Source organism: Thalassophryne amazonica, chromosome 14, assembly GCF_902500255.1.
Source record: "Thalassophryne amazonica chromosome 14, fThaAma1.1, whole genome shotgun sequence".
NCBI classification, from domain to species: domain Eukaryota; kingdom Metazoa; phylum Chordata; class Actinopteri; order Batrachoidiformes; family Batrachoididae; genus Thalassophryne; species Thalassophryne amazonica.
The window spans coordinates 60,574,957-60,600,369 of NC_047116.1; the positions used below are offsets into that span (position 1 = coordinate 60,574,957).

General features: G+C 40.9%; 1 protein-coding gene and 1 long non-coding RNA gene across 3 annotated transcripts in view; both read left to right on the forward strand.

Annotated features, from left to right (window-relative positions):
- The first annotated feature begins 1,825 nt into the window (after positions 1 to 1,825).
- Positions 1,826 to 15,201, forward strand: LOC117524810. The gene is made up of 2 exons (XR_004564863.1): positions 1,826 to 1,857; positions 14,639 to 15,201. It is a non-coding gene; the product is annotated as an uncharacterized LOC117524810 (long non-coding RNA).
- A 2,702-nt stretch (positions 15,202 to 17,903) lies between these two features.
- The window catches only part of fn1a (fibronectin 1a), a 120,698-nt gene continuing 113,188 nt past the window's right edge, over positions 17,904 to 25,413 (forward strand). For both annotated transcript variants that reach the window (XM_034186618.1, XM_034186619.1), the window contains exons 1-4: positions 17,904 to 18,085; positions 21,637 to 21,762; positions 21,867 to 22,004; positions 25,035 to 25,166. In XM_034186618.1, the coding sequence (XP_034042509.1) occupies positions 17,956 to 18,085; positions 21,637 to 21,762; positions 21,867 to 22,004; positions 25,035 to 25,166 (526 nt within the window). In that variant the 5' untranslated portion in view covers positions 17,904 to 17,955. The remainder of the gene's footprint in view (positions 18,086 to 21,636; positions 21,763 to 21,866; positions 22,005 to 25,034; positions 25,167 to 25,413) is intronic.

Below are 25,413 nucleotides of genomic sequence, written 5' to 3' on the forward strand. Positions count from 1 at the left end.
CACTAATTAGACAACAGCCTGTTGCTGTCACTGTTGATGTGTGGTTGTTTGTCCTGGCAAGTTGTATGTTTGGGGCCCCGTCTCTTTGGTGTCTCACTTCTCATCACTTCACAGTTATTGCCTTCACCACTTGTCTTTCGTTCTTGTCTGTCTTTGTGTTGTTTTGGTGGTTGGCCCTTCCTGATAGAAGTTGTTGGTTGGCTTTGAGTAGGCTGGTGAAGGCTGATTGGGAAGGGTGCATGGGGGTCACACACACACACACCACATTCATACATACCTACATACCTTCTGTCTTGCAAGAATAAATTGCATATATGTGTATTCATGTACATAAATGGTTCTGCCATAGTGGCATTTACCATCACTGTATATGCAGACAGGGTGAAAAAACAACAGAAAAAAATGTTTGCATGTGCACTTCAAAACTAACATCTGCAGAGACAATTTTCAACAATTAAACACAACAGCCATTTTTTCTACCCAGGTCTGAAAAGGTGTATTTTTCCATTACTGAGATGTTTTTAGAGATAATAAGTTATCTGCCGGAGAAGACTGTTGAGCCTAAACTCCAAATCTCTCCATCTTCCCACAGTCTGTGACCTCATCTCCCTTGAGGAGACAAGAGGAGAGGAAATGTGAGGATGTTTGGCAGAGATTATAAGTGGCCTGGTTTCATTAGTGCAGCAGATAATAGAATATTTACAGAGGAATCCTGCAAATGGTGATAGAAGCACCAAAGTCGGCTCCTCAGGTTACCCATTTGGAAAAAAGAATTGGCCATTTGAATTTTTAATAGGCAGTCAGGTAGGGGTCAACTGAAGAATTACACAGGGATCAAAAATAAAAGATGCTCCAATCACATTGAAAACTATAAAACATTATTTGTCTGATCATAAATATTCCAAAAATTGATTTCTTGAATATTACTTGAATATGTCTTGAATACAAGAAGAAATTAAAAATACTGTATGAATTAAAGACTGAGGAGAAAACCCTGTCCAAATAACCAAGCCAGCAGCAACTCCTCTGGGATGTCAGAGTAGTCTGTAAGTAAGACCTAAGGTTTTGGTGCATTTTAAAAGTTTTAATCATTTATTGTTGAAAGGAAACTACACAGTTGGATAACGAGAGTGAGAAGAATGTATATATCCAGAACAAGCAAAGAAGAAATTTGGGATTTGTGACATTGAGGTCTTGACAAGAGTTTTGGATGGAAAAGTGCTGCAGCTGTGACGTGGTTCCTCACCCTTGTCCTCCTTTTCATGAAAAGGATTCTAAATGTATTGTGTAATGCAAATGCTTGCAAAAAATACAGGATCATTTCCACATGTCATTAAAATCTTAACGATCTCTGCCCAGATTTCTCAACTGTCCAGTCATTCTCTCCATTCTTCTCTGACTGGTTATTCATACTTCCTGAAAGCCAAACATGTTCACTTTCTATTCTCTTTCCAATTTGTCAACTTTACATCTGTTTTTTGGGGGTTTTTTTATCTATGCATCTTTCACATACACTTTCTATCTTCCCTTTTAATTCTTCTTTTCTACCCCTTCCCGCAATCCTTCAAACACCCTAAAGACAGCAAACTAGAATTTTGTGAGGAATCTGAGCCAGTATCTGCAGACTCTCTGCTAAGTCCCATCTGAAAGGGTTACAGCAGATATTTGGTAGACATGCTGTTCACCACAGAGCTCCAACAGTTTGGGTCCAATCGTACAAAGCAGTGCACAATAAAATGTAAATGTCATTTGTAGTTTCTACCCAACACAGTTGAAAAGTTCAAATGACAAGTCCAATTGTGCGCATTTGTGCTCGGGAAATAGAAAACGAGTGCACTAAACACCAGCAAAACCATGGTCTAAAGCCAAGCTCAGTGCATACATGATATTTAAGGTCACAAAAGTCAAACACACCTTACAAAAGATTGTTCACAACACGTACACACTGCTTATATTCAAAATTAAACTAAAGACAAAACATTATATATATATATATATATATATATATATATATATATATATATATATAACTCCCAATCTCTTTGTGCACTTTCAACAGTGAAATGCTTTATTTACTGGATCATTATCCAAGTTCCTGCTGCAATTTTCATTGTAGTTATCCACTGTGATTCAATATTAATGGCAGTTTTCCCCTTAAAACCCGTCACACAATCATGAGAATGTTGGTGCGTTTTTGTGTTAAGCCACAGAGGCACTTAACTTTGCAAAGTAACCAGATAATGGCTTTAAAATGGGATTTCCTGCTTCATCGTCACCTCATACGTAGTTATAGCAGAAGTAGATGACTGACACGAACCACGTATTCATTTAGGAATACGTGAGGATTTTGTTGCACAACAGCACATTGACTAACTTTTCAATCAGCACTGGACAGATTAAGAAAGTCAGCTTGTGCTTGTTAATGTGTGTCACAGTATTAACAAGCTGCTGCCGAGTGCGGATATTCAACGTGGTCTTTTAGCTGTTCCAAATTTGAGGTGAAAATGTTTCATTATTACGCAATGAATTGATTGACTGACATGTTCTCACCTCAGATTTGTCCAGTGTTAAATTAGTAAAGTTCAAACAATTTAAAGTGTAACAGACTGATTACGACATCAGCTGACCTTATGACTTCTTCACCCTAACATGACTTCAACATTTGACAGACACGTCCGCAGATACGTTTGTGTGTTGTGAAGTTTTTAGCAAGTGACAGACAGGACACGGCGGGAGCCACACGTTCAGAAATAAAGTAATTGTTCTGTATGCAAACAAGCAGATTGGTCACTAACTTGAAACATATGAGGAACTTGGCTGCTCAGAAGTGCTCTTTATTCAGCTGAGGAGCTGGTATATGCTTCAGTAAGAATGAACTGAATGCCCATTTTCAGTGGCACAATAATAAAAATTAAACAATTTTGCCAGTTTATGGCTGGGGATTCCTACTACAAAATAGTAAAAACACAGTCGCCCAACAGTATAGTATACTCTGTGATCCCTGCATCAGAACACTAAGGACTGTATCTCACTGGGCTGTGACAGCTTGCAAATGACATTAACCCTCTGGGGTCCGAGGGTATTTTTTGGACAGTTCACTCGCCTGGCATAAATGTTTTATTATTGCTGTTAACAGCTCTCCCTGCATCCCACAATCAAGTTTTATGTCTCTTTTTTCAGGACAACCTGTGCTTTCAGAATATATATGTTTTTGTTGTGTTTTATAAGTGTAATAAAGGTTTACAATCAAAAATAGGCAAAGAAAAAATAAAGCGAAAAATAATTTTCCACACACACTTATTCAAAACACACAGTAAACTATAATAAACAACTGTTTTGACACTTTATAAAGGTAATTTGAGGTCTTGTGTGAAAGACTGTCCAACAGAAAGGCTCAAACAATAAACACAAATGCACATGTTGAACAATATATACAAAATGGTCTATGCGTTTCATTGTCCATTGATATGGTAAACAGTGCTTTACGCAGAGAAAGCAACAGAGTTATCCAGTAACATTCACATGCAAACTAGTGGAGCAATCCTGATACTTACACACTTTTTGCTTGAGCACGTGAGATTGTCATCAGAGGCTCTCCCTCTGCTCCAGCTTTCACTGATCGCTGTGCGTAATGGCGCAGGGCACACTGAGTATGTACTAATAGTATGTACTCATTGGACCACCCAGGGGGTTATTCAAACGGGCCAACTAGTAACATATCACTCCTGAAAACGATCTTTGGCTTTTCACGTGAGGTGAATCTGCCCTACGATTGGATTTTGGAAAACCATGTGACGGTGATCCAATTCCGATTGAACACTCACATTGCGCACATCATCACACAGCTTCTATGAGGAGTACAAAGATGGCCGATGGCTGGCTCGAAAGTCCGCGGAGTTAACTTTTCAGCAAAAAAGTAAGTTTCTATCTCATATTATTCAAAAGTTATTTATAATTTAGTAAAGCTTGGTCTTAGCCATCGTATATGATGGCGTCGTCCCCAGAGGGTTAACATGGGATTTCGTGAACTTTCACGTGACGTTTGCAGGGGTTCGCCATCCCCTCGCGTGAGTTGCACAACATCGCTCACGTGTTGCTTGATTTTTGAACAGTTCAAAAATTGAGCAGCGATAAATTTTCTCGCGGCCAAATGCACGTCGTATGCCAACAAAACTGGGATCAAACATCTGCAGTGGGAGACAGTCCTACACTTACACAGCACAAACTGTTTCATGTTCAGTTTTCTACTGAAATAAATACAAACTTGGGTTTGATCATACGTGTGGCTATTTCACCATCACAAAATTGTGTGTTTACCTTTAATCACCAACACCACCATCAGCAAATTATATGTATGTAATCAAATGTACCACGTGATGATAAAGTACATTCATAAAAGTTTGTGTTACAGTGCCAAAAGCAAAATCTCGCAATGTCCCTTAAAAATGTGGCTGTTTTTTGGCTGATTTCTTGGACACACATAAGAAAATATGGCCCTCGTTAAAGACATAGCAGTGCTTTTCCAGCATGACTGATTTGATTTAACAGTTGAGTAAAAATCTGTTCAAATTAAGGTCATGGCTTTACAGTGGAAATATTCTTATCTTATAGTGTTTTAGTTTTGTATGGTCTAGATAACTCTGAAGCTACAGGACTAACTGGGACTTGATCATAAGTGTTTTATTTTGCCTTGTATCAAGTCCAACTCCCATCAATCTTTCCACTGGCTCTACCCCCCCCCCCCCCCGCCATTTTTCATTCAAATATTTTTTCTTTTAGTTTCATTACTAAATAAGTGATCTGTCATGTCTTTCTCTGTATTTATGACTTTTGTTGTCTGTGGCAGTGACTGTCTTATTGCTGGCTACACAAAAATTTCCCAGCGGGGATATTAAAGATTTTTTAACTTGAACTTTTTATGGTATATGGTTTTTATTATTATTTTTTTTTTCCCACAGCGGCGGCATGACATGGTGACATATGTTCCAGTCTGCAGACAATCACTGCTGAGGTGGATGTGAAATTTGTCTAAGTGCCCCATGTGTGTAGCTTTGCAAACACACACACTGACACGTTGGTGTGTGCACTGAACTGACAGGAGGTGTGGGGAGCTGTGGATCTGGACATCCCAGCTGGACAACACGTACTGTGTTTGGACAGACATGAACTAATAACTGCCCACTGTGACGCGCGAGTGTCTGCTTACTGTCCTTATGAGGACATAAATAAAAACATATATCACTGTAGGGACGGGCTGCAGCTTGAGCACGAGATTGTCATCAGAGGCTCTCCCTCTGCTCCTGCTTTCACTGATCGCTGTGTGTAACGGCGCAGGGCACACTGAGTATGTACTAATAGTATGTACTCATTGGAGCACCCAGGGGACTATTCAAACCGGCCAACTAGTAACATATTACTCCTGAAAACGATCTTTGGCTTTTCACGTGAGGTGAATCTGCCCTACGATTGGATTTTGGAAAACCATGATGGTGATCCAGTTCCGATTGAACACTCACATTGCACACATCATCACACAGCTTCTATGAGGAGTACAAAGATGGCCGATGGCTGGCTCGAAAGTCCGCGGAGTTAACTTTTCAACTAGTGTGCTCGCGGACATTGACGGACTGTCAGATCAGAACACGCAGCAGGCGATGTGACTATCACACCACCTACGTGAGCTCTGTTCCACATGACGCGGTGTCTGTCCAGTGGTGCGGCGTCCACAAGACACACGTATCGGGCAGAATGCATGCGCGGCTGGCTGGATGCACCGGACCAGTAGATGTGGACATGAGATGAGCGAATTGCTTCATCATTCATGTCATTTCATGACTGTATGTCTGTGACCATGGGTCATCTACAGAGGAACAGACGGATCATATTTGACCCACGCCCGTCGGCTTGGGTCGCTCATATGAGCTGCTCTGACGAGTGTCGCCATGAGTTGTACATATTCACACTATATGTGAAAGGGCCCTGAGGGAAGTATCACCCAACTCTGTTCATTGCTATGTCAGTCGCATAAAAATGTTAAGGAAAACTGCATCAAGAACCCAGTTTCTTTTTTTTTTATTATTACACAAAATATTAAACCTACCATCCTCTGAAATGTTGTCACGTATGGTCAGGCATAAATCTTGCATGTCTCATGAACAAGACCCAAGATACTTAAACCCCTCCACTTGGGGCAGTAACTCTCCCCTGACCCAGAGGGGACAATCTATCATTTTCTGACAGAGGACCATGGTCTCAGATTTGGAGGTGCTGATTCTCATCCCAGTTGCTTCACACTCTGCCTCAAACCTGCTCAGTCCACATTGGACGTCATCATCTGATGAGGTCAACAGAACCACATTAACTGTAAAAAAGCAGAGCTACAATTCTGAGGTCACCAAACTGAACACCCTCCTGTTCCTGACTGTGTTTGAAATCTCATCCATAAACATCACAAACAGGATTGGTGAAAAGTGGCGGCCCTGATGGACTCCAACATCCACCGGAAACAGGTCTGATATAATGCTAAGAATGCGAAAACAGCTCCAACTTTGGTCATATAGAGACCTGATCGCACGTTGCAGCAAATCTGGTACCCCATATTCCTGCAGCACCCCCCACAGGATACCCCAAGGGACCTGGTCATACGCCCTTTCAAAGCCCACAAAACATATGTAGACTGGTTGGTCATACTCCCAACATCCACCACAGATCTGCTGTGGTGACAACAAGGGAGATGTCGAAGGGATTTACTTACTTTTATTATATTTAAAAAGAATTGCCGGTTTTTGTTGTAATCACAATGTTTTAAATGTATTCCAGTTGAGCAATTTTGGAACAATCTTTTGGAAGCAAAAGATGATGACGAGTACGTGTGTTGGAATGTGTGTGTGTGTGTGTGGGGGGGGGGGGGGGGGGGGAGCAGCTCAAAAATATTCTTCTCTCTTTTTCTGCAGAAAAATATTGGGAACCACTGCTTCAGAGGATCCTTGGATACAGCTGGAATGACTTTGTGTCAAACAAGCGATTACTTAGGGAGACTAAGACCCAAACCCAATACCGGTGTAAAACTTGTGCCAAATCAACATACAGATCGATAAATGATCTGCTGTTGTGACCCCAAATGAAAAATGGAGAAGCCGAAAGAACCCCCTATTTGTGTTGGGCTTTGCACTGTGTGCATGACCCTAAAATGTTTGTGTTAAGTGTTGATCACTGTTTCTGCCATGTGCTCAACAGGATTTCTCCATTTATTTAGTTAGTCTGTTCTCATAATTGCTTAAAGGATTTTGAGCTTATCTCCACAAAACAGAGGGTGTAACTGTTATCAAGAGGAAGACAAGGTCAATAACTTCTGAAGCTGATCAGGATTGAGATGTTTTCCTTTGCAGATGAGACTCTCTCTCACACTTTTTCTTTGGCAGTCCCAGCACTTCCTCAAAAACTCTTTTCTCATGAGGGAGCCGGCAAATGAATTTTAGTGCAAATGTTGACATCAGAAAAAGGACTCAAATTTTTTTTTTTTGTGTTGACTTAACTGTACATTCAGACAGGGATAATGTAAGTCACAAGATGTTGTTGATCTCAAAATAAAACAGATCCATTGTTTTGCCTTAGTGGAAATAGGATCTCCCTATTGCTATTCCAGCTGATATTTTAATCAGATCTGCTTCTGGTATTCAAAATAACTCATGGTAACAAGCCACAGTCTTCTTAGTGTCCACCAGGACCCTGCTATTAGCAACAAGGATTCATAAATCACATCCAAACAAACAGTCTACTTTACATTTATCTGACTGAACATGCCACTGTGCCGACATTCTTATTACGTCCACCAAGGACATAATAAAATCATCAGCGTTTATTTGTCTGTCTGTCTGTCCTTTAGGATTTTGATGAACATTTCACCACAGATAGATATTACGCCATGGAAGAACCCATTGAATTTTGTAGGTGATCTGGACCCAGATCAAGTTTCACTTTATATATGCTTTGAAGGATTACGTCAGAACTACTTCACAGATTTTCAACAAATTTGCATCACAGATTAGGGCATGGAAGACTCCACTGAATTTTGGAGGTGATCCAGATCCGGATTGGCTTATGTCAGAAATCTCTGATTGCTCCTGTTCAAACGAATATATATAAGAATATCTGCAAATCATTACCTGCAACAACAATGTTGCAGACCCACTCAGCAGGAGGGTTTTCATTACAGATCTGCACAACATGTAAGCGACATTTTCACAGTGTCAAGAAAACACACGTGTAGAATGACAGCATTTCCGGTGAGTGATGTTTGTCGACTACTGAGTTTTGTTTTCTTGCAATAAATGTTTTTCGTGATAAATGTCCTGTTTTTGGTCTTCTGGTCTCATGCATTTCTGGACTGCATATAATTGTTTGGTTGCCTATTTAACTGTGTTTGGACCGTTTCCTCATCACCAGATTGCAGCGGGTTGTCCTGCACTCTCACTTTATTCTTCCAGTAGCTTGGTCCAGTATTTTTCCCTTTCTATTACAGACCTTTGCTCCCGTCCCAGTTCCCTGGATTTTGCCTGCCCCTGTGAATTGATCATATGATATGAGAACTCTCTGTTGTTGACTTTTTGCCTGTTTTTGGATAACCTGCTGCCTCCCTTTGAAAGACTGTTAAATGTTGATCTGATCACCCTTGCGCCTGACCTATTGCCGTTTTTGTTCAAACCTATCAGTCTGCTGTCTAAGTAAACTAGCAGACAGCAGCCGAGTTCCCATTACCATCCAAACTGTGCAATTTGAAGTAGCAAATTGAAAATATGCTAATAGAAACACGAGTTTCAAGGAAAAAAAAAATAATATTGCAAATTTATGCTCACGGGGTGAATTTTCAGGGAATTTGAGAAAGCCTTAGTTCACAAAAGTGGAATGGAAACACTTTTTCTGCAATTAAAGACCACATGACTTACAGAAAGACTCATATGACATTCTACATGGCATGAAATATGTGGATGGATTGAGAGACAGAGCTTGTTAAACCTGATAAGAAATGATATTACAGGAATGTTGGTTTAAAAAAAAAATTAAATAGTAATATTTAGCAGAACTATTACCCATCCGTCACCACAAGTATTGGAATTAAAATTCTAGCGAGAGTCTCACTAGAATAAGTTATCACGAAAGGACAAAACCCAGCAGTTGCATTCTAACAGTCTACGGAAAGGCTGTCAATTCGCCATTGGGTTTGGTCAACATTGTGGAAAAGTTATGAATCCCTGTGCACAGTATGGTAGGAATAATGAGGTGTGCAGTATTATGAGTCATTAATGATTGTGAGGAGTTGTGTCAGCGCTACACAGCCCTAAAACTACAGGCACGATCCCACAGGCAGGTAGGAGACCCCGGAGCCATGGCAGCGCCACAGGGCAAAAAGCACCCCCAAACCACTGAAGGTTTTCTCCCGGCCCTTTTGCTATTCCGTCCCAATAAGATTAAGACACAGACTATTTTTCAAATTAAATTTATTCAAAGTCAGGTGAGAATCAGGCCTGAATTCTGACGAACATCGCTCTCACAGGAGGTCCGCTCGATCAGAATCCCGAACAAAGTAATAGAAACACTTTTTATGAAACACAATTTAGGCATGAAAAAAGGCAGACCTTCGCAAATCCTAACATTGGCTCCCTGTGGGCACAGAGGGAAGTCGGAGCCCCTTACCCAAGCCAGTGCCAGGTCTGGACATAAGGTAACTTGATTCTTTGTTCTAAGCACTATAATTAGTTAAATCCAGTTCCACATGCATGTTTAAGCAGATATCAGACTAAAAGTATGATCATTTAAGTAAGGTGATTATTTATTAGGTGATACCGAAACAAAACACCAAAATAGTACATAAACCCACAGATATATCTAACACCAGCAAGAGGAGACATGCACAGCAATAGGATCAATATCATACGATGTGCACCAGAAGGCACTCCTCTAGCCCGAAGCACCCCTGTGCCATGTACGCACATACACCAGTCTTATGGATGTCAATCCATACCGCCCAGAGATCAAGATTCACTTTATATAGGCTTTGAAGGATGACGTCAAAACTGCTTCATGAATTCTCACCAAATTTTCACCATAGATATATATTAGGCCATGGAAGACTCCACTGAATTTTGGAGGTGATCCACATCCAGATCCGGATTCTGGATCAAGATTTCACTTTATATACACTTCGAAGGATCACATCAAAACTACTTCATGGATTCTCACCAAATTTACACCACAGATAGATATTAGGCAATGGAAGACTCCATTAAATTTTGTTGGTGATCCGGATTCAGATTGATAGATGTCAGAAATCTCTGTTTCAGGGATGCCAACTCACACGCATCTGGCGTGACACTCACGCTTTCAGCATCATCTCATGCTCTCATGCACAAGCAAGAAATGTCACACCAAAATAAAAATGTCTCCAATTTATTTTCTGTTGGTGGCTAGATTAGACTAGACCAGACTTAGACGTAGAGAGACTGAAATGCCAACTCAAGATCTTGTTCCATTGAGTTTTGTTTATGAGCTTGCAACCCCGAGATTTCAGCCACTCAGCCGCGAGAGTTGGGGTAATTCACTTCCGGTTGTCTGCCAGCAATAACACCAGATGCACTTGTAAAGGACAGTTTCTGTGTGTTTTCTTGCGTTTTCTGCCGTGGCTTCAACAAGTTATCCCCTCGAAGTATGTTCAAAGTGTAGCTTGAATGAAGTTCTTGTTGATTTTAAATCATATTCAGGACAAAACTTACTAATATTATTGATAAGAGCATGCAGACTGTCAGCAACTGAGGCGGAAAATCACGGTCAATAATCATTAATTATTCATAAAACGTGTATAAAAATACAATAAAGGTACACATCATTCGTCATTTAAAAAGCATCATAGTAAAACTCATAAATATAACCGTATAAAACTCATAAATAGCACGGTAAAAGTAATCAAACACCATAATAAAATCGCCAGTCAATAAAAATCAAACACCATAAAATAATCACAGTATTCCTTTGAAGTAATAACACTTGGAGCATTTAACACATGATGAGGAAGGCTGTTCCACAAAGTTACAACTAAATATAAAATGTTTTCTTGAGTCATATCTGCATATTTGTACCACAAAAATGTGAGTGTGACCTCTCAAACATAAATAAACTCTATTTTGGAAAAAAAAAAAATTACGGCCTGAAAAAAAAAAAAAATATATATATATATATATATATATATATATATATATATATATATATATATATATACACAGTGAGGAAAATAAATATTTGATCACCCAGCGATTTTGCAAGTTCTCTCACTTAGAAATCATGGAGGGGTCTGAAATTTTCATCTTAGGTGCATGTCCACTGTGAGAGACATAATCTAAAAAAAAAAAAAAAACTGGAAATCACAATGTATGATTGTTTAATAATTTATTTGTATGTTACTGCTGCAAATAAGTATTTTAACACCTACCAACCAGCAAGAATTCTGGCTCTCACAGACCTGTTAATTTTTCTTTAAGAAGCCCTCTTATTCTGCACTCTTTACCTGTATTAATTGCACCTGCTTGAACTTGTTACCTGTATAAAAGACACCTGTTCACACACTCAATCAATCACACTCCAACCTGTCCACCATAGCCAAGACCAAAGGCTGTCTAAAGACACCAGCGACAAAACTGTAGACCTGCACAAGGCTGGGATGGACTACAGGACAACAGGCAAGCAGCTTGATAGAAGACAACAACTGTTATGATTATTTATTATAAAGTGGAAGAAACACAAGATGACTGTCAATCTCCCTCGGTCTGGGATTCCATGCAAGATCTCACTTTGTGGGGTAAGGATGATTACGAGAAAGCTCAGAACTACACAGGAGGACCTGGTCAATGACCTGAAGAGAGCTGGGACCACAGTCACAAAGATTACATTAGTAACACATGATGCTGTCATGGTTTAAAATCCTGCAGGGCAGCAAGGTCCCCCTGCTCAAGCCCGCACATGTCCAGGCGGCTCGTTTGAAGTTCACCAGTGACCATCTGGATGATCCAGAGGAGGCATGGGAGAAGGTCATGTGGTCAGATGAGACCAGAATAGAGCTTTTTGGAATCAATTCCACTTACCATGTTTAGAGGATGAGAACAACCCCAAGAAAACCATCCCAATCGTGAAGCATGGGGTGGAAACATCATACTCTGGGGGTGCTCTTCTGCAAAGGGGACAGGACAACTGCACCGTATTGAAGGGAGGATGGATGGGGCCATGTATTGCGAGATTTTTGCAAACACACAGCCAGGGCACCTAAGGAGGGGCTTCGTAAGAAGCATTTCAAGGTCCTGGAGTGGCCTGGCCAATCTCCAGAGCTGAACTCAATAGAAAATCTTTGGAGGGAGCTGAAACTCCAAACCTGAAAGATCTAGAGAAGATCTGTATGGAGGAGTGAACCAAAATCCCTGCTGCAGTGTGTGCAAACCTGGTGAAAAGCTACAGGAAACGTTTGACCTCTGTAATCGCAAAGAAAGGCTACTGTACCAAATATTAACATTGATTTTCACAGGTGTTCAAATAGTTATTTGCAGCAGTAACATACAAATAAATTATTAAAAAAATCATGCATTGTGATTTCTGGATTTTTTTTTTTTAGATTATGTCTCTCACAGTGGACATGCACCTAAGATGAAAATTTCAGACCCCTCCATGATTTCTAAGTGGGAGAACTTGCAAAATCGCAGAGTGTTCAAATACTTATTTTCCTCACTGTATATATATATATATATATATATATATATATATATATATAATATTACATGATTTAAATTGACATGAATGTTTTGTAGTTTTGGAACTGTGCACATTGCTAGTTCTTGCATCATGAAGACATCCAGGATATCTGGGATCAACCGCGAGGCCTCACAGGCGGCATTCTACCTGACAGCGGCTGACAGGATGACACAGGTGACAGGAGACCACCAGCTGACTCTTGGATGCTGAGTTGAGCAGTTCTCAATCTGGTAATGTGGACAGCCTTGTTCCCTCAGATAAAATAGTATTTAGAGTAAAACAAAAATCATCAGTATTTACAGAATTGATTGAGTTAATTTTGTAAAATCAAAATAAACACAGAAAGGTGAATATACGAGGTCTGTGAGAAAACTATCCGACCTTTTTATTTTATGCAAAAAATATATGGATTTGATTCATATGTTTTTACGTCAGCCAAGCTTGAACCTTCGTGTGCATGCGTGAGTTTTTTCACGCCTGACGGTTGCGTCATTCGCCTGTGGGCAGGCTTTGAGTGAGCACTGGTCCACCCCTCTCATCGTTTTTTCATTGCGAGGAAATGGCGGAATGATTTGGGCTTTGTTCCATCAGAATTTTTTCAGAAACTGTTAGAGACAGGCAGCTGGAAACCATTTGGAAAATTCAGATGGCTTTCGGTGAAAATTTTATGGGCTTCACAGAGATTAAGGAGTGTTACTACCACTTTAAGTATGGCCCACAATGGCGCTCGGCGCGCCGCGCTCTGAGCCGCGATTGACAGGTATAAACCACCAGATCATTTCTAAATGGATGGCTGTGTGGAGCCGGGACCATCGTGTGCAATTTCTCTGGTTATCACAAGAGCTGGACATCAGCCATTTTCCGGCAGATTTCAGTTTTAACAAGATATTTTGTCATGGAAAACCGCGCGGAGGCTTCGCACGTCACGACGGAGCCGCTGATGGAGTGAGACAAAGAACACCTCCATTAGCCTCCGCGCGGCTTTCCATGACAAAATCTCATTAAAAGTGAAATCTGCCGGAAAATGGCTGATATCCAGCTCTTGTGATAACCAGAGAAATTGCACACGATAGTCCCGGATCCACACAGCCATCCATTTAGAAATGATCTGGTGGTTTCTGCTTGTTGATCGCGGCTCGGAGCGCGGCGCGCCGTGCGCCATTGTGGGCCGTCCTTAAAGCTGTAGTAACACTCCTTAATCTCTGTGAAGCCCATAAAATTTTCACCGAAAGCCATCTGAATTTTACGAATGGTTTCCAGCTGCCTGTCTCTAACAGTTTCTGAAAAAATTCTGACGGAACAAAGCCCAAATCATTCCGCCATTTCCTCGCAATGAAAAAACGACAGACAAGAGGGGTGGACCAGTGCTCACTCAAAGCCTGCCCACAGGCGAATGACACAATCGACAGTTTTCGTTTTCTCACAGACCTCGTATCAATGATACACAGATGACAATAAAACAAAGGCTTATTTCCAGTGTGGTCCATGTGACACTAAAACGTAACACTGAGGAGCTCAATTAAACATGTAACTAACAATAAGCAATAAGTGTGTAGTTTATATATATATATATATATATACACACACACACAATTTACACTGGGATACCAATAAAATAAAATAATAGAATAGAATAGAATAGAATGCTTTTTATTGTCATTATATACAAGGTACAATGAAATTAAAATCCGCTAATGAGTGTGTAACAACTCACCTGCCGAATCAACTCTCCCTGAAAATGGATGGCGCTGGTGCATCGGGCCCATACCCAGCCATCGCCGGCGACAGGGGCCACGAAGGCTACGCCGCGACGAGTAGGAGGATCGCCACGGTGTGCACGGAAGCCCAGGGTGCGGGCCCGGATGGTGCCACCGCGGGTGCAGATCTTGGTGGTAGTAGCAAATATTCAAATGAGAACTTTGAAGGCCGAAGTGGAGAAAGGTTCCATGTGAACAGCAGTTGAACATGGGTCAGTTGGTCCTAAGAGACGGGTGAACGCCGTTCAGACAGGCAGGGCAACGGCCTACGTCACCCCCGGCCGATCGAAAGGGAGTCGGGTTCAGATCCCTGAATCTGGAGTGGTGGAGAGGGGCGCCGCGAGGCGTCCAGTGCGGCGACGCAAGCGATCACAGAGAAGCTGGTGGGAGCCCTGGGGAGAGTTCTCTTTTCTTTGTGAAGGGCAGGGTGCCCTGGAATGGGTTCGCCCTGAAAGAGGGGCCCTTGCCCTGGAAAGCATCGCGGTTCCAGCGGCGTCCGGTGAGCTCTCGCTGGCCCTTGAAAATCCGGGGGAGAGGGTGTAAATCTCATGCCAGGCTGTACCCATATCCGCAGCAGGTCTCCAAGGTGAACAGCCTCTGGCATGTTGGAACAAGGCAGGTCAGGGAAGTCGGCAAGTCAGATCCGTAACTTCGGGACAAGGATTGGCTCTAAGGGCTGGGTCGGTCGGGCTGGGGTGCAAAGCGGAGCTGGGCTCGTGCCGCGGCTGGGGGAGCTAAGTAGAAATTGAACAGAGAACAATAAGATCACAATAAATTAAAATAAATAGCAACTGTGTTCCAGTAGAAGTGTAGATAACAAATTTAGCACCACGTTTTGGACAAGAAAATAATGGACTACAAGATAAGCTCATCTTTTGGACCAGAAATCACATTAAAAAATAAAAATAAATAAAAAGGTGGCATGATCTCCTTCCCTTAGCTGACTGGATAAACTTACTTTAACTGTCTTTTAAAACTTGCCTTGTTGCTAACAGACTGCAAGATCTATATTTTATATAAGATATATTTTAGCTGAACAATTCCCCTTTCAACCTAACTGGTTGTTTGCAAGCCTTTGCAACAATAACAGCGTGCCACCGACACATTTTTATTTTGAGAGCAGCATGACATTGTGAGCGATAATCAAGGCAGCTACAAAATGCAAGGCTCAATAAATTATTCAGATTAATTGATCAAAACCTTTAACCTTATTTTGTGATGCTTGATATCATCGATTCCCAGCAGAAATTGGAGTTTATATTACCTGTGAATGAAGTGCTGGCTGCAGAGCAAAAGACCGGAAGTGAAGAACCCAAACTCCTCTCGCGCATGCACGGCACAACCTCAGCCCCGGAGATCAGGAGGTGGCATTCCATCTCTGTACTTCTATGACCAGTCCACAGCACATTGTTTCATAATTATTTCGCTATATAAAAAAAAAATTGATTGATTGATTGATAATGAAAGGAGAGGAGTTTAAGGCGCACCCCCGGAACAGCTCTTAACATCTGTTTACAACATTCTGTCTGCAGTATCACTGATTCACTGAAAACCTTGCAGCTGTGTTCAGAGTTCTGCGTTCAGACAGAATTTGAGCAAAGCTTTGGAGCTTTATTTCTTAGTTGGCCACTTTTTGTATGACAACGGTAAGCCAGTAAAATAGCCTAACATATCAAATAATCTATCATCTAATAAAATTGGGTTGTCACTACAGACATAGTCTAATCAGTGTGTCCACACAGGTAATTTAAAGGACATGTTGTACTTTATTTAATGTCCTGGTTAGCAAGTAATCATGATTGTAAGTCTATCTGTGCACATGCGCTGAAAATATGTGGTTGCTGAAGTATTTTCTTGATAATTATTAGTGACTGAGAAACTGAAGCGTTTTGAACCACTGTGAAGCAATTGTGTTGAAATGGTTCAGTGTTTGAAGCATTTGATATGGTGACATCTGCTGGTCAATCTTTAACATAGCACTTACTTTGAACAATTAAACAGGCACTGTTATGGATGTTAAATAATATAGGTTGGATGTGCATGTTGAAATTTTGGCTATATTTTCATTTAAAGACATTAATAATATATATGTGTTATAATGTGATTGCTCCATCATAAAAGACTATGTAAGAGAGATATAGATTGTGAAATACAAAATGAAGGCGATTTGAGGGCTTCAAAGGTTTTTTTAAAAAAAAAAAACAGTTTCAGTGGTGTTTGGCTTGAGTCTTCCTCCTGGCTTGAGTCGTTTCCTCCTGGCCAATTTCAAAGTGGCTAAGGATAAGTACATCCGTATCTTCTGCGGGACTGCTAAAGGTACGGACTGAGGTTCACTGAAGATACGGACAATGTACGGATGAATTTTGAAGCCTTGCCTGGACCTTTATCCGCATATGGTACGGGTACGGACATATTTGTGTATTCTGATTGGTTGGTAAGACACCCTCCGTATCTTTAGAACGGTCTCTGTACCCGTAGCCACGGCCTTCCAGTTTTGGATAGAAGACTCGCACAGCACAGAAGTTGGTGTCATATGAAGTTAGATTTTGTCAAACTTGTAAAGAGTTGGATAAACAGCTGCTTCCCTATTTCTCCTTGCAAATTCACTGCAGAAAATGGTTCTGGGGAGCACTGAAATGGCTAAAATCTTTCAGCTTCTGGGGGGCAATGCTCCCTAGAACTCCCAACTAGGACCATCTTGACCACCAGCCATTTTTAGCATTTTTCTTTATTTGTCTCTCACACATCTGTAGATGAGCTTGCTGAAATATTTCAGAAAATGGAAGGAGGATGGATGTGGAGAGGAGAAGAATCAAACAGAGTTTCCCTTCTATTATTATTTTTTATGAGTAAAGGAGGACTGTTTTTTTTTTTTAATTAGGGTTAGGGTTACCAAACATTTTCGGGGCACCAGCCAAGGTCCCAAAGATGGCAGCCTTGCTGATTTTGCTTTTGTTTATCTTATTACCTTCATGCATGGCGGCTGTACATAAACATTTAGCCATTGAATTGAAGTCATGAATCCAGCCCCCCCATATTTGTTTTTCTGTTGTTGTTTGTTTCCTACAGTACACAGTCCAAACTCAAACACTACATCAACAACCTGCGACACAACATGGATTTGTGGCAAAGAAAGGAAGACGAACCTCAAGAGAATTTCCAGTTTGATGTGAAAGTTTGTGTGGGTCGTGGCTGTGTTGGCCCTCCTCCCTCCTCCTCTGCCATAAATCACTCCCACGGAGCTTCAACCTGCACACGCACGCAGCGGAGAGGAGCAGACTGTGACTTTGGAACAGGACATTAACTGAAAGCGGTTCTCCGTCTCTGGTGAAGTCAGGGCCTACTGTTTTGTTTCGGGTTTTTTTTTTTTGCACTAAACGAGCGGCTGTGATTAGGCACCAGACCCACCATGTGTGGAGGCAGCGCGCTCAGGCTGCTGTTGGCGTCGTGCGTCGGCGCTGCGGTGAACTGCATGCCCAAATCCACGCACCGGAGTCGGCGACAGGCGCAGCAACATCACGTCTCCTCCGTGTCTCAAGGTAAAGACACTTTCTGATGCAAATAAATCAGGACGTTTGCACCGACAGACCTGTAGCTTCTTTTACTGGTTCATATAAACCTGAAAGATCAAAGATCCCGGGCCGAAGTTTTAATCCAACTTCAAAGGGAAACTATTTGAGGGTTGAAGGTGGGAGATGGACGCTTGGAAGTTTGTTAAACTTCATTTTTACAGACACGGCTGATAACTTTCATAATATGGGGATTTTTTTGTTTATAACCTATGCTTTTCATCTAAATGGACTGCATTCATATAAGCCTGCTTTATATATCTAAGACTGTTTTGTTGTTTAAACCTGTGTTTAGTGCTATGAGCTGTGTGGTCGCATCACTTATTCTGTGTAGTTGTTAGAAAGTGGCTGTATCCATACGTGGCCATATTACTAATTCCAAATTCTATTTGTATGCAGGGCAGCCATAGCATGGTTAGGAGTTGTGGTTTAGGTAGCGGAGGAATCCAGTGTCAACAGCAAATACATGTCCAAGTACATAAGTTCCTCATCACGTGACGTATATTGACCATTGCAAGATACGCTACATACGAATAGACTTTCGCTACATGAATATGGCTACCCACTGTCTTGTTGCTATGTCCTAGTTCTCATTTATCGCATACTAGCTGTTTTTCCAGTATTTACAGTTGCACAGCACGCAAGTCCCCCTCTATACTGCGTACCAGCTGGGAACTGGTTCACAATTCTGAGTGTACACGCACAGAACCAAAGGTCCAGGTGCATAGTTAAAAAAAAGATGTAAGAAAATGTCTGATATGACCTATGAGGAAAATGGACTAAAAAGTGTGTTTGACGACTTTAACCTGAATACTCTATGGAAAATCGTTCGACTTTGTGGAAAATCAAGGTTTATATTCTACCTGTGAGGCAGGTGCATTCGCATTGATCTGGTTTGACCTAAATCAATATGTATGCTCAGTCAGAACTGCGAACGCAGTTATTTTTCTGGACCTCTAGTGCTTACAAATTGCTTTTCAAACATTTCTGGTCTATGTGTTACGTAGAGACACATAGTCCCACTTTTTTGACACCCTAAACTTGATGTCAACTAATCTGCAATGACTGGGTTCAGGAGTATGCTCTCATTGGCCAGCATGCAGCATTGCAACCATCCAAAGTCTGTTTTATTCACAGAGATCATTAACAGTGGTGGTGGCCAAGTGGTTAGTGTGCTTGGTTTCAGTCCGGTTCCTGCCATTTCTCCATGTAATATGGAGTTGCGTCAGGAAGGGCATCCAGCATAAATCTTGTGCCAAATCAACATGCAGGTCCACGTCAGATTTGCAGGGGCGATTCAGAGTGAAACCAAGGGAGCAGCCGAATGGGCTTACATTTTAGGTCATTAACAGTTATGGAGCTGTGTCACTTTGTTTGGGCTCAGTGATAACAGCCAGCGTCGATTATTGCTCAGTGTCACAGTCAGTGCAGCAGCTAAGCAAGTTTTAAAAATACTTTTTGCTCTCCTTTGTTTCAAATATGCACCAAGTCTGTTTCTGATGCATGGCGCATGTGATATACCCTTTTTACCAGGCAGTCAGGTCATGATGTCCACATAAATAAATTAGTTTTTCTTCTCATCGTGTCTATTTTCCTGCTGGGAACAGACGGTGCATAGCCAGAGTTCCACCTTTGATGACCGACATTTTTAAATAATGTTGATGTGAAGATTAATACATTTTTAACAACTGAAACATTCAGTGTTACTGAGTGGCCTAGCTTTACTACTGCAATTCTGTACTCAGTTTTTTTTTTTTTTAAATATGGCTCAACAGTTTTTGTGTTTACTTGAGAAAATAATAGTAAACTGAACTTTCATGCCAAGATTTCACCAGAGGTCCCAGGCTTTGGCTCATTATTTTAAATTTTCCTGGGAGAGTGGCATGCCCTCATATCCCACAGCAGGGGCCCACACCTACACTCCACTCAGTCATATGACTGTCATGTTCTAGATACACCCTGCTTCTGCTTGCACATGAACCATGTGTTATTATAGGTTCAGACATCCACTGCATACAATCTCGTCTGCCAGTACTCCCAGTTACACATGGACAGTATGTCAGTAGGTCCAGAACTCTTCTACATACGAGGGCTGTCAATAAAGTATAGGTCTTTTTTATTTTTTCAAAAACTATATGGATTTCATTCATATGTTTTTACGTCAGACATGCTTGAACCCTCGTGCGCATGCGTGAGTTTTTCCACGCCTGTCGGTGACGTCATTCGCCTGTGAGCACTCCTTGTGGGAGGAGTCGTCCAGCCCCTCGTCGAAATTCCTTTGTCTGAGAAGTTGCTGAGAGACTGGCGCTTTGTTTGATCAAAATTTTTTCTAAACCTGTGAGGCATTCCGGATATTCCACTGTTAAAGGAGATTTTTTTAAAGAAAAACGTGCGGACGGGTCCGCGCGTCGGGACGCAGCCGGCGCGGTGCGGCGGCACAGGAAAAACACCTCCGTGTTGATAACCATTTGTAAAATCCAGGTGGCTTTTGATGGCTTTCAGTGGAGTGAGTATATGAGAAATTGTTTAACAGCTGGGCATGTTCCAACAGAGGTGTTTTTCCTGTGGCAGAGCGTCGCGGCGGCTGCGAGCCGACGCTGCAATCCGTCCGCACGTCTTTCATTAAAAAAATCTCCTTTAACAGTGGAATATCCGGATAAAATGCTGAAACCGACTTCTTCTGAAACTTCTCTGTTCTCTCACGACGTCCTGGATCAATAGAGCCTGAAATGTGGAGGTTTTCAGCTTGAAACAGGCTGACGACGGCGCCTGGGAGCGCTGCGTGACGTCCCGCTCCATGGGAAGTCCTTAAAGCGACAGTATCACCTCAAAATCTCTCATCAGCCGTTAAAATTTTCACCGAAAACCAGCTTAATTTTTCAAACCGTGTCCACTTCGATGTGCCTCACAGGTTTAGAAAAAATTTTGATCAAACAAAGCGCCAGTCTCTCAGCAACTTCTCAGACAAAGGAATTTCGACGAGGGGCTGGACGACTCCTCCCACAAGGAGTGCTCACAGACGAATGACGTCACCAACAGGTGTGGAAAAACTCACACATGCGCACGAGGGTTCAAGCATGTCTGACGTAAAAACATATGAATGAAATCCATATAGTTTTTGGAAAAAATAAAAATTACCTATACTTTATTGACAGACCTTGTATTAGCTATTCTCCTGGTACTTCTTAGCGGCCACTTTATATGGGGTGATTGCTCCAGCTGTGACTGATTGAGCTGACAGTGACTTTGTATCAGTGGCTAATACAGTCAGGCCTACCCTAACCTTTACCTGAACCTATGCTGGTACCTGAAGTGCGAGCTGCAGGTAAACGGTGCATATAAACTGCTTGTGTGGTAAATGGTACAGACATATGCCTGGATGTCATGGGATAGACCTATAGACACTTGGTTCCAAAAAAACATAGATCAGCAGTTTGTGTTTGTATTTTTTCCCTTACATCTCCTGAAAACTATGTGCTTCATATTCAAGTAGTTCTTTTGTGGTTCTTCTTTCCTGTTAGAGGGTTGTATAGAGAACGGTCACGTCTATGGCATTAATGACCAATGGGAGAGGCAGTACTTGGGCAGCACTCTGATCTGTACCTGCCATGGAATCGCTGGCATCAAATGCAAAAGTAAACCTGAAGGTTAGTTTGGGTATCTTGAGTAGTTTAGATGCACGTCCACAGATCTCCTGGTTGTCAAAGCTCAAATCCAGTTACTGAGACACTCTACGCTTAACTCTCTGTAGCAGAGGAGACGTGCTATGATAAGATCAACCAGCGGTCCTACACTGTGGGAGAAACCTACGAGAGGCCCAAGGATGGTATGATCTGGGACTGTACCTGTATCGGTTCTGGGAGAGGCAAAATCAGCTGCACCATCGGCAGTAAGACTTCCATGTTTGTTGTTGCTGTTTCCTTGACTACCTGTCCTATTTTAAACTTAAACCAGTGCAGCTCTTTAAAGCTTTTGTTTCTGTGTGTCCTGGTTTTCCATTGAAGTGGTTAATAGGGCTGAAACAATTCATTGAATAATTCGATTACTAAAATGCTTCAAGGCAAAATTCTCTGCCTCGAGGCTTTGTTTAATTCACTACTATTTGCATGATACATGCATAGTGTGCCGTAAAGCGTATGCGAAGTGCAGAATGCAAAATGGAGACAGACGGAGAAGAAAACAGTGGGCGGCAGAAAACACAAAATAGCCCACGGGAAAACGTCAGAAACTGTCGGACCATTATCAATTAAACCCAAAGCAGAACACAGTACAATGCGTTCACTGCAACACGGAATTAGCTTTCAATAACAGCTCTTCTTCCTTGCAACAGCACCTGAGCTGAAAACGTCCACTGTAGGCATCAAGCCTGCCAAGTGGACCCAACAGATAATGTTAATGTCGATTATGGAAAAAATCAGTATCATGATTATTTAGGTAAATATTGAAATCACGATTATTCAAACAATTATTTTTTTTTAGTTACACAATGCATTTATTCAGCATTTCTCTCACTTTTAAAAAAAATTGTTATACGTGTCACAGGACTGCTCATTTATGGAGCAGTTTTCTGAAGAAAAATCCTTGGAAATATTTTTTGCTGTTGTTTGTTTACCTCAGAATGTCTGATTACTGTTTTAAAAAGTTTAGAACACTTGTAATTAAAATAGCTAAATAAATCAATAAATGGTTCTTTAGAAACCTTCCATCTGTAAATTAAAACCACCTGTTATTTCAGATTAGATAATTTCTTGTTTAACATAAGGAACCTCAGACATTTATTTTTAGACAAAATAACATGGAAATTTGTACATTTTTTTTTTTTTTAAGTCTGGTAGATTATATCTCATTTCAACCAGAAAAACAGACACTCTACATAAATACAAATGTTTATTATAAATGCAACAGGAAATAATTTAACAATGACTGCAGTGTGATTGTAAAGTAGGATTTCTGTGACATAAACCTCATGAATCATGATGAATTTTTTAAATGGTCATTTCAACTTGTAATTTTGCCAAAATATGTAATTGCCTTTAATGTTGTTATCAGGACAGAGTCATTTCTAAAATATGAATTTGAGCACAATAAGTGAAGAGCTTCTACCTGTGCAAATGTCTTTGTACTTATTCGTGGACATTTTTAATGATCTGTTCATTTATTGTTAAAATATAAAATGAAACAGCTTTTTTAAAAATAATAAAATAGTTGCTGTTGAAAGAGCCTTTTATTTAGAAGCAGGTGATGTTATGCTGGATTCTCGGGACCAGATGAAGGTCTCTTCTGCAGCTTTGAACACTGGTGGTTTTGCTGAAAGACACTTTTGTCCTATTTTGAAGAGCAGAGATATTTTCTTTCGACTGGACTTCATGGTGTTCAGCTCATCAATGGAAGTTTGGTTGTCTGCACAGCAAATGTTCCTGATTAGGACAAATAAAAATATTTCTTTAAATATAAAGAAACACTAAACAGTTTATATATAAAAAAGGAAAAAAATGGGGGAAAACGATGGAAAAAAACCACCTGAAAAAATAAGTTATTTAAAGTTAAGCTTGGGTGGTGTCTGAAAAAAGCTGTAGCTTTATTTGATAAAAATAAAAAGACTGAACCATTTACAAATTAAAGCGTTCACTCAGATCAACTGTGCTAAAAGGCTAAGCTAATGTTAGCTACAGCTTTGACTGAGTGGGTTTGCTCTATCACCCTGGCTGCCTGCCTCGCTCTGCCCAGGAATGATGCCTGAAAGCCGGCTTCTCCGTGCAGGTCGGCCCGCTGTCGCGGTTCGATCGATCCCTCGGTCGCCGTCACTCCAAAAAGTAGCTGAAAAATGCTTCTCCCAGCAGGGTGATGGGAGAATCGTTCTACTGCTGTTTTTAAAGCTTTTTTTATGGTTCAGGCGGCGCAAATTCAAGAAGGCAATCCCTGAATTTTTTTCAGGTTGTGGAAACAGCCAGAGTGTGATGAGCCGCAATCTCTGCCCCCAAGCTGCGACGCGTCTGACGTCATGCATCTTGGGACACGTTGAGGGATTGGCCTGATGAAAGGCCCTTAAATCGTTTCACTCGATTATACGAGTTTGGAGATCGTTTGATACAAATATCGATATTGCGATCGAAATTCGGTTAATTGCACAGCCCTATGTTAATGTCACGTTCACAGAAGTATTTAATTTAAATGTGCTCCAACCTCAAAATGCGTTTCTGTGACATAAACCAAATTTACTCTCTTCTTTTTAGTGGTTTTTAATGGCAGCCAGCATCCTTATTGTTGCCACATTCTGCTTCAGTCCATTATAGCAGTACTAACTCCTTTCAAATCCATTGTCTTTTAAGTATTTAAAAAGCCAACCCTTCCTCCTCCCACCTTGATTTAATCTTTATTTAACCAGGTTAGTACCATTGAGATCAAGATCTCTTTTACAAGGGAGACCTGGACAATGATAAAGTTTCTAATTCACCAAACCTGCTAATCTTATGTCTAAAATACTTCAAACAGAAACTTCTAATAATGCCTAATATGGCAATATGTTTTAAGGTTTTTGGTCATCTTTAAAATTAATCCAGAATATGCCAGTCCACTTAAATGGACTCATTTTCTTTCTTTAAAGAAGCAGCTAAAAGTTAAGTTAGGCCACCAAAGTCTGCCAATAAAAATGTTTATTTTAAGAGGAGATGAATTGCTTGTTCATTGAACTGACTTATTTAATTTTCATTTAAGCTTAAGTAAATTAATGAAATTAGATAATTTTTTAATCCGAATACTTGATTAATCTCCTGAATAATTGATAGAATACACAATTACTAAAATAAATGATTGCTGCAGCCCGAGTGATTAATTTTTAATATGTTAGATGGGTGGTTGGATAAAAAGAGAAGTGTTTCTGAGAAACGTCCCTTTTGTTGTTCTTGTGTTATCTGTCCAGATCGCTGTCATGAGGGTGGAGCTTCATATAAGATAGGAGACACCTGGAGGCGACCCCATGAAACAGGAGGCTACATGTTGGAGTGCGTCTGTCTGGGTAACGGCAAAGGAGAGTGGACCTGTAAACCTGTCGGTGAGTCATTCACACAGACAGTGGCTCGGGTCTATCTTATTATCTTATTGATGGTCATTTATAGGCTACTTGATATTTGAAGGTAATTTTGACAACCTTCTTCTTTTTATAATGCGAATAAAGAAATGTACAGAAGTCATGACTTCGAGATAATTATTTCTTATTTTCATTATTAGTTTATTATTTTTCACGGTTGTCTAATGGAGAAAAAAACCTGTCAACTGGGGAACGTGTGTGTGTGTGTGTG